The 14,664-nt window shown below is 42.3% G+C and overlaps 2 protein-coding genes across 2 annotated transcripts; both read right to left on the bottom strand.

The window, feature by feature from the left end:
• Positions 1–4,008: 4,008 nt before the first annotated feature.
• LOC310747190 (olfactory receptor-like protein OLF3) lies at positions 4,009–4,962 on the bottom strand (the record flags this gene model as incomplete). Its single annotated transcript, XM_083581548.1, has 1 exon — positions 4,009–4,962. The coding sequence occupies one exon, from the start codon at positions 4,960–4,962 to the stop codon at positions 4,009–4,011; it is 954 nt and encodes a 317-aa protein (XP_083437674.1).
• A 7,337-nt stretch (positions 4,963–12,299) lies between these two features.
• On the bottom strand, positions 12,300–13,286 carry LOC310747182 (olfactory receptor 5AR1-like; the record flags this gene model as incomplete). Its single annotated transcript, XM_083581540.1, has 1 exon — positions 12,300–13,286. One exon carries the CDS (start codon positions 13,284–13,286, stop codon positions 12,300–12,302), a length of 987 nt encoding a protein of 328 aa, XP_083437666.1.
• Positions 13,287–14,664: the final 1,378 nt, after the last annotated feature.

Genomic DNA, 14,664 nt, shown 5'->3' with positions numbered 1-14,664 from the left:
ACCAATCAGACTGCTGCCTTTTGGATCCTATTGTTCTAGGATCTCCGGCGAGCTAGGGACAAAGGTGAGAGTTGTTTCCTAGTTCTGCTGGATCTCTCAGCGGCCTTTGATACAATCGACCATAACATCCTTCTGGACCGTCTAGAGGGGCTGGGAGCTGGGGGCACTGTTATGCAGTGGTTTCGCTCCTTCCTCCTGGGCCGTGTTCAGAAAGTGGTGGGGGGGGATGAGTGCTCAGACCCCTGGGCCCTCACTTGTGGGGTGCCTCAGGGTTCCGTCCTCTCCCCCATGCTTTTTAACATCTATATGAAGCCACTGGGAGAGATCATCAGGGGGTTTGGACTGGGGGTTTGCACTGGGAGAGATCATCAGGGGGTTTGGACTGGGTGTCCATCAATATGCAGATGATACCCAGCTCTACCTCTCTTTCAAATCAGAACCAGTGAAGGCGGTGAAGGTCCTGTGTGAGTGCCTGGAGGCAGTTGGAGGATGGATGGCGGCTAATGGATTGAGGTTGAATCCTGACAAGACAGAAGTACTGTTTTTGGGGGACAGGGGGCGGGCTGGTGTGGAGGACTCCCTGGTCCTGAATAGGGTAACTGTGCCCCTGAAGTACCAGGTGCGCAGCCTGGGAGTCATTTTGGACTCACAGCTGTCCATGGAGGCGCAGGTCAATTCTGTGTCCAGGGCAGCTGTCTACCAACTCCACCTGGTACGCAGGCTGAGACCCTACCTGCCCGTGGACTGTCTCGCCAGAGTGGTGCATGCTCTGGTTATCTCCCGCTTGGACTACTGCAATGCGCTCTACGTGGGGCTACCTTTGAAGGTGACTCGGAAACTACAACTAATCCAGAATGCGGCAGCTAGACTGGTGACTGGGGGCGGCCGCCGAAACCACATAACACCGGTCTTGAAAGACCTACATTGGCTCCCAGTACGTTTCCGAGCACAATTCAAAGTGCTGGTGTTGACCTTTAAAGCCCTAAACGGCCTCGGCCCAGTATACCTGAAGGAGCGTCTCCACCCCCATCGTTCTGCCCGGATGCTGAGGTCCAGCGCCGAGGGCCTTCTGGCGGTTCCCTCATTGCGAGAAGCAAAGCTACAGGGAACCAGGCAGAGGGCCTTCTCGGTAGTGGCGCCTGCCCTGTGGAACGCCCTCCCATCGGATGTCAAAGCGATAAATAACTACCTGACATTCAAAAGACATCTTAAGGCAGCCCTGTTCAGGGAAGTTTTTAATCTGTGATATTTTAGTGTATTTTTGGTTTTCTATGGAAGCCGCCCAGAGTGGCTGGGGAGACCCAGCCAGATGGGCGGGGTACAAATAATAAATTATTATTATTATTATTATTATTATTATTATTATTATTATTATTATTATTCTAGGACCAATCAGACTGCTGCAGTTTGGATCCTATTCAACTCAGTACATAACACTGACTTAACCTAGCTCTAATACATACCAAAAGAGCCCTCCCTCAAGAACAAAACACAAAGGTGTCAGTAAAGGTATGAGGCACAAGACAAAGAAATATGGGTAACTTTATACTACATGGCCTAGCAATGCAAGAAGAGTTTGTCCATACTTCCTCCTGTCACATCCTAGAAAGCATGGGACTAAGGGATTTGCTGCTTGCCCATTGGTCCAAGCAGCTTTCCTTTTGCCCCACTGCTTTCCCCTGGAAAACCCACTCTTTAGTGATAAATCAGAACAAATGACAATCTGTGCAAAACCCAATTTCCATTTGTTCCAATTCAGCGCTAAAGATTGGGTTTCCCTGAAGGAAAGCAGCAGGGCAAACAGAGGCATGGATGAGCTTGCAGGCTCTTGAAGTTCTTGAAGTAAGTTCTTGAAGTTTCCAGAACTTCCAGAGTGAACGTGTTGTCACAGGGCTCATCCCCACTTCCACTTGCTCCACCACTTTCCCATAGGGACACCCACAGTTTATCATTGAAATGGAACAAACGGCAATCAAGTTTTCCCCGGATAGTCATTTGTTCCAAATTAGTGCTAAAGAGTGGATTTTGCAGAGGACAAGCAGAAGTGTGGACAACCCCTCACTTAGCATGAGGTAGCATATCTTCATTTTCCTTAATTAATGCCACTGTTCTTACTGGGAAGACAGCATGTGAGGAAGTGGAGATTATATCTTCAAGGGATTTTTTTTAAAGTTTCTGACTGCACAGGGTGGAAGGGTAGGGTAATCTCCATTTCGACTGAGGTGGGGGAATGAAAAGATAACCCTTCCCTCCCCACACACTGACTTACCTGCCAGAACTGGGCTCCCCTGCACCTGTAATTCACACGTCCCTAACATGGTGGAGCTAGCATATTTACAAGAGAAAATATACCCGAAGAATTTGCACAGCCAAGACCATCAACCTTATTAAATGTGCATGTGAGCTTCTGTAGACCAAAGGGTTATTACCTGCATTGTATAGCTAAAGGGGACACACAGAGAGTTCCCTCCAGTCCTCTGTTACTCCAAGTAACTGAATGAGCAATTCAAGATAATGCTCAGAGTTACTGTGTGTTGTGCTCACAGTTAGTAATCATTAATATAACTGACAAAGACCTTTTTCTCCCTTCTTGAGCCTTCATACAAAGTAGTGAGGATTGGGTGCCAGTGAGATTGGAAAATATATCATTTCACCTAACTTCAACCCTGCCAGTTTTGACTGATTTAAGGTGCAATCCAATGTATGCCGATTCAGAATTAAGTCCCACTGACTTACAACACCCAGGTAAGGATATAGAGGGATCAACTTACCGTATTTTTCGCACCATAGGACGCAGTTTTTCCGTCTTAAAAACTAAGGGGGAAAGTCTGTGCATCCTATGGAGTGAATGCAGGGGGGGGAGGCAAGCAGGAAAAGCCCCCAAGAGCCACACACAAGCTTCGCACGGCTCTTGCGGGCTTTTCCCCAGGAGGGAGAAGGGACTGACGCGGCCAGTCAGTCCCTTCTCCCTCCTCTAGAAAAGCCTTGCGCAATCTCTCCAGTCGTGGGAGGCTGCGCAAGGCTAAAGAGGAAGCCCGGGCAGCGAGCGCGATCCATCCCGCTCGCTGCCCCTTTTCCTAGCACGCCTCTCCAGCCGCGGGAGGCTGCACAAGGCTAAAGAAGCCAACTTTTTAAAAATCTCTCTATCTCTACCTCTTTTTCTTTTTTCGTCCTTTCTCCGCCCCCTTATTTTCCTCTGTATCAGTGTTTTTATCTAGATTAACGTTTTAGTTTGGAGGGGGGGAATGTTATAAAAAAGGAAACTTTGCAGCTTTTATTTTAGTATACAATAAAAACAGATTACCGGTAAACAAAACACAAGAGAAGGAACTAGCATAGAAGAAGAAGAGAAAAGGGAAAGAGGGAGGATACAAAGCCATTTACCAGAGGTAGATCTTAACCCTTGCCTCACCTGGGAGCTTCTCTGGGCAGGAATTCCCTCGGCTTAAGGGGGTGAGGGAACAGTGGCAGGTAGGGGGGTACCTACCTAGACAGTGAAGCCACATGTCTCTCCAATGAAAATTGGGAGTGGGCATTGTGTGAAGTGGCTGTGGATCTCCTGCCGCAGAAGTGTAGGACTGTATAGAGTTGGGAGGGCCACCCGAGGGTCATCTAGCCCAGCCCCCTCACAATGTAGGAATCACAGCTAAAGAACGCCAGGCAGATGGTCCCCCAACCGCTGCTTAAAAGCCTCCAGTGGTGGAGACCCCCAACAACTTCCAAGGTCACAGAATAACAGGGTTGGAAGGGAACCCCAGGAGTCATCTAGTCCAGCCCTGGTGGACAGCGGGCACGATCCATCCCGTTGTGCAAGGCTAAAGATGCTGCTCAAGGCTAAAGAGGAAGCGCGCAGCCTGTCCGTTGCTCTTTGGGGCTGGGGGGGGGAATAATATTTTTTTCCTTGATTTCCCCCTCTAAAAACTAGGTGCGTCCTGTGGTCCGGTGCATCCAATAGAGCGAAAAATACGGTAGATGCCGAGAATGAACTTCATGGGGAACAAAAGACTATCATGAGGAAATTAGGGTTCTCCTTTTGCCCTTTAGCCCAACAACCTTCACCAGGGCCCCCTTTACCTCTTGGTTCCTCAAACTGTAGATCATGGGGTTCAGCATGGGAGTAACAATGCAATAGAACAATGAGGCAGTCTTCCCCTGCTTAGGTGAATAGTGGGACCTAGGTCGCAAGTAGGCAAAGATGGCTGTCCCATAGCACAGGGTCACCACCACCAGGTGGGCTGTACAAGTGGAAAAAGCTTTGCGCCTTCCCTCTGCTGTACGGATCTGGAAGATGGTTGTGACGATGTACACGTAAGACACCAGCACAAGGAAGAAGGGTGTGAGCAGAATGAGGACACCAGCTCCCAGCATCACAGCATCTCCCACAAAGGTGCTAGAGCAGGCCAGCTGCTGGACGGCTAAGACTTCGCAGCCAAAATGGTTGATGGTCTTCCTTCCGCAGAATGGCAAGTGCAGAGTGAACACCGTCTGCAACAGGGCATTCACGAAGCCGCAGAGCCAACACCCGACTGCCATCTGCATGCAGAGCCGTTGGTTCATAAGAACATTATAATACAAGGGATGGCAGATTGCCATGTACCGGTCGTACGCCATGACAGCTAGCAGGATGAATTCGATTCCTCCCAGAGACAGGGAGATGTACATCTGTGCCATGCAGCCCACAAAGGAGATGGTTTTGCGCTCGGCCAGGAAGTTGAACAACATTTGAGGAATGATTGTGGTGGTGTAGCACATGTCCAAGAAGGAGAGGTGGCTCAGAAAATAATACATAGGTGTGTGCAAGTGTGGGTCCCCTCTTATCGCCAGCATGATGAGAATATTCCCTGCCAAGGTCACAAGATACATCCCCAGAAAAAGAGCAAAGAGGACTTTCTGAGTTACTGGATTACTGGTCAAGCCCAAAAGGACAAACTCCATGTTCCATGATAGATTACCACTTCTCATATTGTATCCAGATTCACCTATGATCGATGTCATAGCAACAACAAAAAAAGATGACAGTGATTTAGTTTTCCTAATAATTAATATAACAGTTGCATGGCTGGAGAAGGATAGAAGTCTATCTCTTTTAGCTTTCTGTGACCAACAATGGCCAGCTTCCCAAGCAAAGCATGATAGGAATTGCTGTCCCCTACAAATGATCCCCCAGTATCTCATAATGACACATGCATTGATTCTGAATAGGGACTCAGCATGGTGCATACAGAAGCAGAGCTTTGCATGAGAAAAAGTAGGGAAGGAAATAACAACACTTTACCTAATTACTTTCTCCAAATAAGATTTTTATATAGATATAGATATCCTGAATTTGATATACATAAGATACCTATGGAATAGCAATTTCTTAATTTTCTTTCATTTTAATTCAATGCAAAATTGTAAAGGATCACATTGTCTCTGAAATCAATAGAATTCTTGGGACTTACTTAAGCAAGGATTGATGAAATGAAATGCTCACCTCGTTTTCATTCATTCATTCAAAAAAAAACCTCTCAGAAAAGAAAAAACTACAACATCCCAAGGCAACTTGTGGCATTCTTGGAATTAAAATTGTAATATAATAAAACGCAACATAAGAAATAAAATAAGCAATTAAAAAATCAATTAAAAGCCACACAGCATCTAGCACAGTGCATTACTGTTGCTACAACAAGCAGAAAAATCAGTGGTATCTGGGGATGAAAAGTTTGGGAACCACTGATTTAACCCATGTTATACTATCAAAATACATTTAAAAAAAAAATCCATAGCCAGATTCGTCTATTATATTTACCTTTCTTTTGCATTCTAATGTTACCCAAAATGTTTCAATAATCATTTAAATAAAGCAATAAATTTATTGATGCCCAGCCCTGTCAGCTTTGTCTGATTCACAAGTCAAAATGAGCAGCGATGGCCAGAAGGTAGATTTGGGTCTACTTGTAGAACTCTGAGTTATTTCCAGTAGATCAGCAAGGGTTTCTGTCATCATGACTCCCAATGGTTTAACAACAGCAAACAGCCAAAGAATACTTTGCAGCTAAATTAGGCTGCTGAAATGAAGAAAGCTAATGGGACTAGACTTCTGTCATTAGCGCCAGCATTGTATGCCATCTTTCCAGAGTCAAACAGTGTTCAGGGCAGCTTACAACTTGTAAATATTTACATAATTACAAGAATATATCAAAATGTAAGTGGTCATAAGCAATACATGAAAACATCACCACATCATTTGTAATAAGGTCAAACAAAAAAAAATTACCCATAACAGCAAAAATTAAGCAGCTCCAAAATTATATATAGAACCCCCCCCCCCCAAAAAATCCTAAACAATACTTCCATCCCATTAGTCTTTAGCCATCCTATAGGAGTCAAAAGTAAGGTGATTTTATGAAAGAACTGTGCAGCCAGTTCTCTTCTGGTACTGAAGAGCAAGGGGCAAAGTGGGCTCAGAGTCAGCCTACTCTCTAATTCTAACATTTTAATTCTTAAAATATTTTTTAAAAACCACCATGCAGGGTTCTATCCAACAGAATATACTTGGTTGGAGTAGACCCACCCAAATTAATAGGTGTAAGTTAGTCATATATACATATATATAAGGTAAAGGACCCCTGGAGGGTTAAATCCAGTCAAAGGTGACTATGGGGTTGTGGCGCACATCTCACTTTCAGGCCGAGGGAGCCGGTGTTGGTCCACAGACAGCTTTCCGGGTCATGTGGACAGCATGACTAAACTGCTTCTGGCACAACAGAACACCGTGACGGAAACCAGAGTGCATGGAAACGCCATTTACCTTCCCGTCACAGTGGTCAGTGGCGTAGCGTGGGGGGTGCAGGGGGGGCCGGCCGCACCGGGCACAACATCGGGGGGGGGGCGCAGAAGAGACTCGAGTGCTAAAATCCACAGGTTAGGGGGCACAAATTACTTGCCTTGCCCCGGGTGCTGACAACCCACGCTACGCCACTGACAGTGGTACCTATTTATCTACTTGCACTGCCATACTTTTGAACTGCTCGGTTGGCAGGAGCTGGGACAGAGCAACGGGAGCTCACCACCATCACATGGATCCGAAATGCTGACCTTTCAGTCGGAAAGACCAAGAGGCTCAGTGGTTTAGACCACAGCGCCACCCTCGTCCCTAAGCTAGCCATATACCATATACAGTCATACCTCATGTTACGTTTGCTTCAGATTGAGCGTTTTCAGGTTGCGTCCTGCGGCGACCCGGAAGTACCAGAACAGGTTACTTCTGTGTTTCGCCGCTCGCGCATGCACAGATGCGCAGAACGACGCCACGTGCATGCGTAGAAGCGGCAAATCGCAATGTGGAAATGCACAGATGCAGATGCGGGTTGCGTTCTTTTCAGGTTGCGAATGGGCCTCCGGAACGGATCCCGTTCACAACCAGAGGTACCTTCATTCATTCATCGCAATCGCTGTACATTCATTCCAATGGGCCTACTCTTTGATGTACATTCTGCAAGCTTCTATCTTTCTGGTCAGAAATGCAAAGAGCATATGGGAGTGAGCGCTTCATACCTGCACTTCTGGCTTTCTGGCCTCTAGAATTTCCAGAAAGTGTTCTCAGTTTTTCACCCCATATGAAATCTGTAGGGCCTTTGAGATTGGTTCCCACAAGTCCAATTACAGTATTTTTCCTCTGCACAGCACAGCATATTTCACTTTGACTTTGGTTCTGCTTCTGTGCCAAACATAATAAATTGATTAATGCCTTTTTCATAGTCCTATGCAATGCACCTAGCTCAGTTGGTAGAGCATGAGACTCCTAATCTCAAGGTCATGGGTTCGAACCCAACATTGGACAAAGGATTCCTGCATTGCAGCGGGGTGGACTAGATGACTCTTTTTTTCTAATAAAAATTTATTAGATAACAAAAACCACAAAGCAGAATGACACACAAAAACAGAAAAAAAGAAAAAAGAAAAATACATCAATGAATGAAAGAAGAAAAAAGGAACAATAAACAGATAAACAATAACATCAAACTTAATTCTTTACAAATCCAACCTATTAAACATCTTGGTTGACTTCCTCTAGTCCCTCCCTTCTGAGTTTCCTTGTAGTTAAAAGTAACAGCTTTCCAATATCATTATTAAACTAAAACAGTTTCCAATTATAGCCCATCTTATTCACTTTTCTTAATATTCTAAATCCCATTTATTTAATTATAACTTAGTTTAATCCTAGGCCTATTTGTTTCTTTCAAGTAATTTCTATTTTTTATATTTCAATATTTATTCATATAGTCCTTAAATTTCCTCCAGTCCTCTTGAAACTCCTCTTCTTTCTGGTCGTGGATTCTTCCAGTCAGGTCAGCTAGCTCCGAAAAGTCCATCATCTTCCACTGTTGGTAATTCTTGTGATTTCCAATTTTTAGCAAGTAATATTCAGGCGGCCATTGTGGCATACAAAAATAATTTAACATCTTTTTTGGGCAATTCCAAACCTGTTATTCCAAGAAGAAAGGTCTCTGGTTTCTTAATAAATGTACCGGTATATTTCAACTTTTTTTCAGTTCATTATAAATCTCCCAGAAGTCTTTCACCTTGGGACAAGTCCACCACATATGGAAAAAAGTACCTTCTTTTTCTTTACATTTCCAACAAAGGTTATCACTATTGTGATAAATCTTTGCTAGTTTTACAGGGGTCAAGTACCATCTATACATCATCTTCATAATATTTTCCTTTAACATCGTACATGCAGTGAACTTAATCCCTTTCTTCCATAGCCTCTCCCAATCCTCCATCATTATATTATGTCCCACAACTCTTGCCCAATCAATCATAACCGATTTAACTTGTTCATCCTTTGTATGCCACTCCAACAACAAATTATACATTTTAGACATATTCTTAACTTTAGTATCTAACAACTCCATTCCCAATTTGGTTTTTTCGGTTGCAAAACCATTTCTCTTATCCATCTTAATTCATTAATTTGATAATATTGCAACCAATTCACTTTATCTTTAATTTGTTCAAATGGTTTTAATTTAAAACCTTCCTGATCCTCCAACAACAAATCTGAGTACCTCAACCATTTGTTTTCCATATTTAACTTTTTGGGGGCCTGTGCTTCCATTGGCAAAATCCATTTTGGTGTTTTTCTTACTAAGAGATCTTTATATCTAGTCCATACATTGTATAACGCCTTTCTAATTACATGATTCTTAAAGCCACTGTGGGCCTTTATCTTGTCATACCATAGATATGCATGCCATCCAAATCGATTATCCAGTCCCTCCAAATCTAACACATCATTGTTCTCTAACTGAATCAAATCCTTGATCCAGCAGAAGGCAGCAGCTTCAAAGTATATCTTAAGGTCTGGTAGGGAAAAAACCCCTCTTTCTTTTATATCTGTAAGTAATTTATATTTCATTCTAGGTTTCCCCCCCTGGCAAATAAATTTAGACAATGCCTTCTGCCATTCTTTAAAACATTTAACATTATCAATGATTGGTAGAGCTTGAAATAAAAACAACATCTTTGGCAATACATTCATCTTAACCACCGATATTCGGCCCATCAATGAAAGTTTTAGATTTGACCATATCTCAAGATCTCTCTTGATTTCATTCCATAATTTTTCATAGTTATTTTTATACAGATTCAAATTCTTTACAATAAATTCACACCCAAATATTTAACTTTTTTTGCAGAAACAAGGCCTGTCCTTTCAAAAAGGGTTTTTCTTTCCTCATTATCTAATTTTTTCCCCTAAAACTTTGGTTTTGCTCTTGTTTAATTTAAATCCTGCTACCTGCCCAAACTCTTGAATCAGCTCCAGTGCTTTTACTGCACTGGTTTCTGGATCTTGTAAAGCTAAAACCAAGTCATCAGCAAAGGCCTTTAATTTATATTGCTTGGATCCTACTACAATGCCTTTAACCTCCTCCTCTTTCCTCAACATATTTAACAAAACCTCCAGAACAGAAATAAATAGCAGAGGGGAAAGCGGGCACCCTTGCCTGGTTGCTTTCTCAATTCTGATTTCCTCTGAGACCACATTATTAACTATGATTTTTGCTTTTTGCTCAAAATAGATCGCATTAATACCATTTAGAAATTCCTGGCCAACCTCAATTCTTTCTAAATTTTTCATCATAAATAACCAAGAAATATTATCAAAGGCCTTTTCAGCATTAATAAACATTAACATTGCTTTACAATTTCTTTTTGCTTCCAGTCTTTTAATATATCAATTATATTTCTAATGTTATCTTTCATATGTCTCCCAGGCAGAAATCCTGCCTGATCCTTATGTATATGATCTGATAGAACCTTTTTCAATCTGTTGGCCAAAATATTTGCAAAAATTTTATAGTCCACATTAAGTAATGAGATTGGTCTATAGTTTTTTACATCAGATGAATCTTGATCTATTTTTGGAATCAGAGTAATAAATGCATCTTTCCAGGTTTCGGGAGCTTTGTCCCCTCTTAGAATTTTATTGCACACATCTGCCAACGGTTGAATTAACCAATCTTTCAATATTTTATAGTATTTTGCAGAAAGACCATCTGGTCCCGGGGCTTTGCCTAACTGCATCTTATTTATTGCCATCTCGATTACAAGTCAGTCTTGTAATCATGCCATTTAGTAGGAACCTTTTATCCTCGGGAATTTTCTGCATTTCGTTTGCCTCAAGAAATTGCTCAATTTTATCCTTCTCTTCTTTACCTTTTTTATACAGCTGTTTAAAGTATTTCTGAAAACATTTTCTTATATCTGCAGGGTTTTCCATAGATTTTCCATCAGATACAATATTTGTAATAGTGCTTTGCTTCTGTCTCTTTTTTAATTGCCAGGCCAACAATTTCCCATATTTATTTGTGGATTCAAAATTTGTCTGATTCATCATTTTAATTTTCCATTCTATTTCCTGGTTAATAATTTGAGAAAATTGAATCTGCAATGCTTTAATTTCTTTTGGAATCTGCTGACTCTTTGGCATTGATCTTAAACTCTTCTCTTTGTCTTTTATTTGAGTAAGAATTTTCTCTTTTTTCTCATTCTGTATCTTTTTCTTTATCGAATTCTGTTATATGAGGAAACCTCTCATTACTGCCTTACTTGCATCCCAAATGACTCTTGTTTCTACCTCTGTATTCATATTTAGTTCAAAATAATCTTTTAGAGTCTTTTTGGCCTTACTAATCGTCTGTTCATTCCTCAACAACTCATCATTCATCCTCCATCTAAAGGAGCCCTGCAGGTATAATTTCATCTCCAAAAACACTGCATTATGATCTGAGCAAGTCTTGGGGCAAATTTCTGTTTTAGTGACCCTAGGAACCAAGTCTCTGGATATCCATAAATAATTGATTCTCGAGAAAGATTGATTTGAATTTGAGAAAAAGTATAGTCTCTCTCCATTGGATTTCGTAGCCTCCATATGTCCGACAAATCGTATTTATCAGTCATATCAAAGAAAATCTTTGGTAATCTGCCAGAATTTGGGTTTTTCTGTCCCTGTGTTTTATCCATTAATGTTGATGCTACTCCATTAAAATTTCCCATTAAAATCAATTTGTAATCCATATAATCCCTGAGTTTTAAGTCCAGATTCTTAAAGAAAAGAAGAACATTTCAAAAATAATTAACCCCCTAAACAATACACCAGCCTAAGATTCTTTTCAGCAGCCTCAGCTTTTGTAGCTGGAGTCAATCTGGGCTTCACACTCCCAGGCCAGGTGGAAAGAGGTCTGCAAGGCAGGGAGCAGGTTTTCCAGGACTCATGACCAAGAAGGTCTCTAGCAGCCTCAGCTTTTGCAGCTGGAGTCAGTCAGGGTCCTGCCCTCCTCCATGATAAACCTAACTAGTCATATAGGAGTTACAAAAGGCAGACACGAGCATAAGAAATTGATACAGAGGGAAACTAAATAATTTTTAGCATGCTAGAGCTCATTCTTGAAAAGATGTAACTTGTTTATTTGTAATGTTACAGATTACACATATATTTGTATTTATCTTTATATTCAAGAGAAATTAATGGGAATTTGAGAGAAAAGAAATATTACAGGGGGGAAAGAGTTGGATGCCTCATACATACACCACATGGTACTGCTCCCTGTTTTCATTTCAAACTGCCTTTGAAGCATCCCATGGTATATGTGACGGGGTTGTTACCACCTTAGTGTTCCGTTGTGCCAAAAGCAGTTTAGTCATGCCGGCCACATGACCTGGAAAGCTGTCTGTGGACAAACGCCATCTCCCTTGGCCTGAAGCGAGATGAGTGTCACACCTCTTAGTCTTAACCATCCATGGGTCTTTTACCTTTCACCATTCCCTTTTCTTTCTATGTGCCAAGGACTATACTGAAGCAAAACCACTTCTATGTGGTCAAGTACTTTTGTCAGGGCATCCTTCACATCCTTGTTCCTCAGACTGTAGATCAGAGGATTGAGCATAGGGATCACTACCGTATAGAACACCGAAGCCCATTTGTCTTGGTCCAAGGAATAGCTGGAGCTGGGCCGAAAATACATGAAGAGCATTGTCCCATGGAATAGCCCAACAGCCGTAAGGTGGGAGGCGCAGGTAGAAAAGGCTTTCTGCCTGCCTGCAGTGGAGTGCATTTTTGTGATTGTGCCTAAGATATAGATGTAGGAAACAAGAATCATGCCAATGCTGCCTCCTATAATGAAACTAAGGAAGGTAAATATCAGAATCTCATTGATGTATGTGTCAGAACAGGAGAGTGCCAGTAGGGGAGGTATATCACAAAAGAAATGATTGATGGCATTAGACCTGCAGAATGGTAGCCGGAATGTACAGCAAGTGTGTATCATTGAATCCACAATGCCCATAAAGTAAGCTACAGCCATCAGCTGTCTGCACACTCTCTTGGACATAAGAACCGAATAGTGAAGGGGCTTGCAGATGGCCACGTACCTGTCATAGGCCATCAAAGCCAGCAAAAAGCATTCTACATCAGCAAATAAGCCAAATAAATATAGCTGTATAGCACAAGAATTATAAGCAATACTTTTACTCTCAGCTAAGAGGTCAGCCAGCATTTTGGGAGCAATAACTGAGGAATAACAGAGGTCAACAAATGAGAGGTTGCCCAGGAAAAAATACATGGGGTTGTGAAGCTGAGGTTCAACACAAATTAAGACAATCATCCCAACGTTCCAGATTACAGTGATGACATAAATCAGTAGGAAGACCATAAAAAGAGGGAGCTGCATTTTTGGATTATCTGTGAATCCCCGAAAAATGAATGCTGTTATCACCGAATAATTTCCTTTATCCATTATTTTTTGCAATGGATGCTGAGATAAGGACGTTTGCTTTCTCTGGAATTTTCTTTCTGACTTTTCCTAGCAAGGCAAGAAAAAAAAGCAAACAAATGTGCTTTTTAACAGTTTACTTGAGTACAATCCTGGAATGGGGGTTATGGGTTCACATCCTATTGGGTTCACACCATTTTCATATGTCAGTCCCATTGTAAAAAAACTTGCAATGTGTTTGAGCTGTGAATGTGGCAGACGTAAATGCGCTTCCCATCTCTTGGGAGGCGTGCAATTAGTGTCAGCACCATCCATTAAGAGTTTGGGTGTAATCTTCGACACCTCCCTTTCCATGGAAGGGCATATTGCAGCTATAACAAAGGCGGCATTTTTTCATGTCCGCCAAGCTAAGCAGTTGGCTCCTTACCTCTCTTGCCCTGACCTAGCCACTGTGATCCACGCGACAGTCACCTCCAGACTTAATTATTGTAACTCTCTCTACGTGGGGGTGCCCTTGAGACTGACCCAGATACTCCAGGAGGTGCAGAATGCCGCGGAGAGACTCCTTACGGGGTCCTCGCCGTGGGATCACATTCACCCAGTGCTATACAGTGGAGTACAGGATCAGGTTTAAGGTGCTGGTTTTAACCTTTAAAGCCCTATACAGCTTAGGACCCTTGTACCTACGGGACCGCCTCTCCTGGTATGTCCGAAGGAGGACCTTACGGTCTTCAAATAAAAACATCTTGGAGATCCCGGGCCACAGGGAGGTTAGGCTGGCCTCAACCAGAGCCAGGGCTTTTTCAGCCATGGCCCCAATCTGGTGGAACGCTCTGTCACAAGAGACTAGGGCCCTGCGGGACTTGACATCTTTCCGCAGGGCCTGCAAGACAGAGCTGTTCCACCAGGCCTTTGGCCAAGGCACAGTCTGACCCCCTCTCTCCTTCTGTAATCCTCATAGAACTCTAGCCCAATGGTTGCCATTAATTTGATTTTGAATTGATTTTAGAATGAATTGATTTTAGAATGCATTTCAATTAATTGATTGTGATTTTATGTAAACTGTGTTACTTTTATGGTCGTTAGTTGCTCTGAGCCCGGCTTCGGCTGGGGAGGGCGGGATATAAATAAAATTTTATTATTATTTATTATTGTGTGTGGGATCTGTATGCACAATAAACATGTATGCATGTGTTGATGCACATATACAATGGCCACAACCAACTTTGGCATATTTCCCACAGAGAGATGGCTTACCATCAGTTTGGCCCTTAGGATGAAAGTTAGTCACCCCTGATTTAAATGGTACAAATATATTATTTATTTCATTGCATGTAATTCTCATCATTTTTACTAAACTGAATGATTTTTATAAATGCGTAAAGATAAAAATAAGCACTGT

The sequence above is a fragment of the Podarcis filfolensis genome (genome assembly GCF_964270895.1).
Source record: "Podarcis filfolensis genome assembly, chromosome: 1".
Classification (NCBI taxonomy): Eukaryota; Metazoa; Chordata; class Lepidosauria; order Squamata; family Lacertidae; genus Podarcis; species Podarcis filfolensis.
This window is presented reverse-complemented; position numbering and strand designations above follow the sequence as displayed.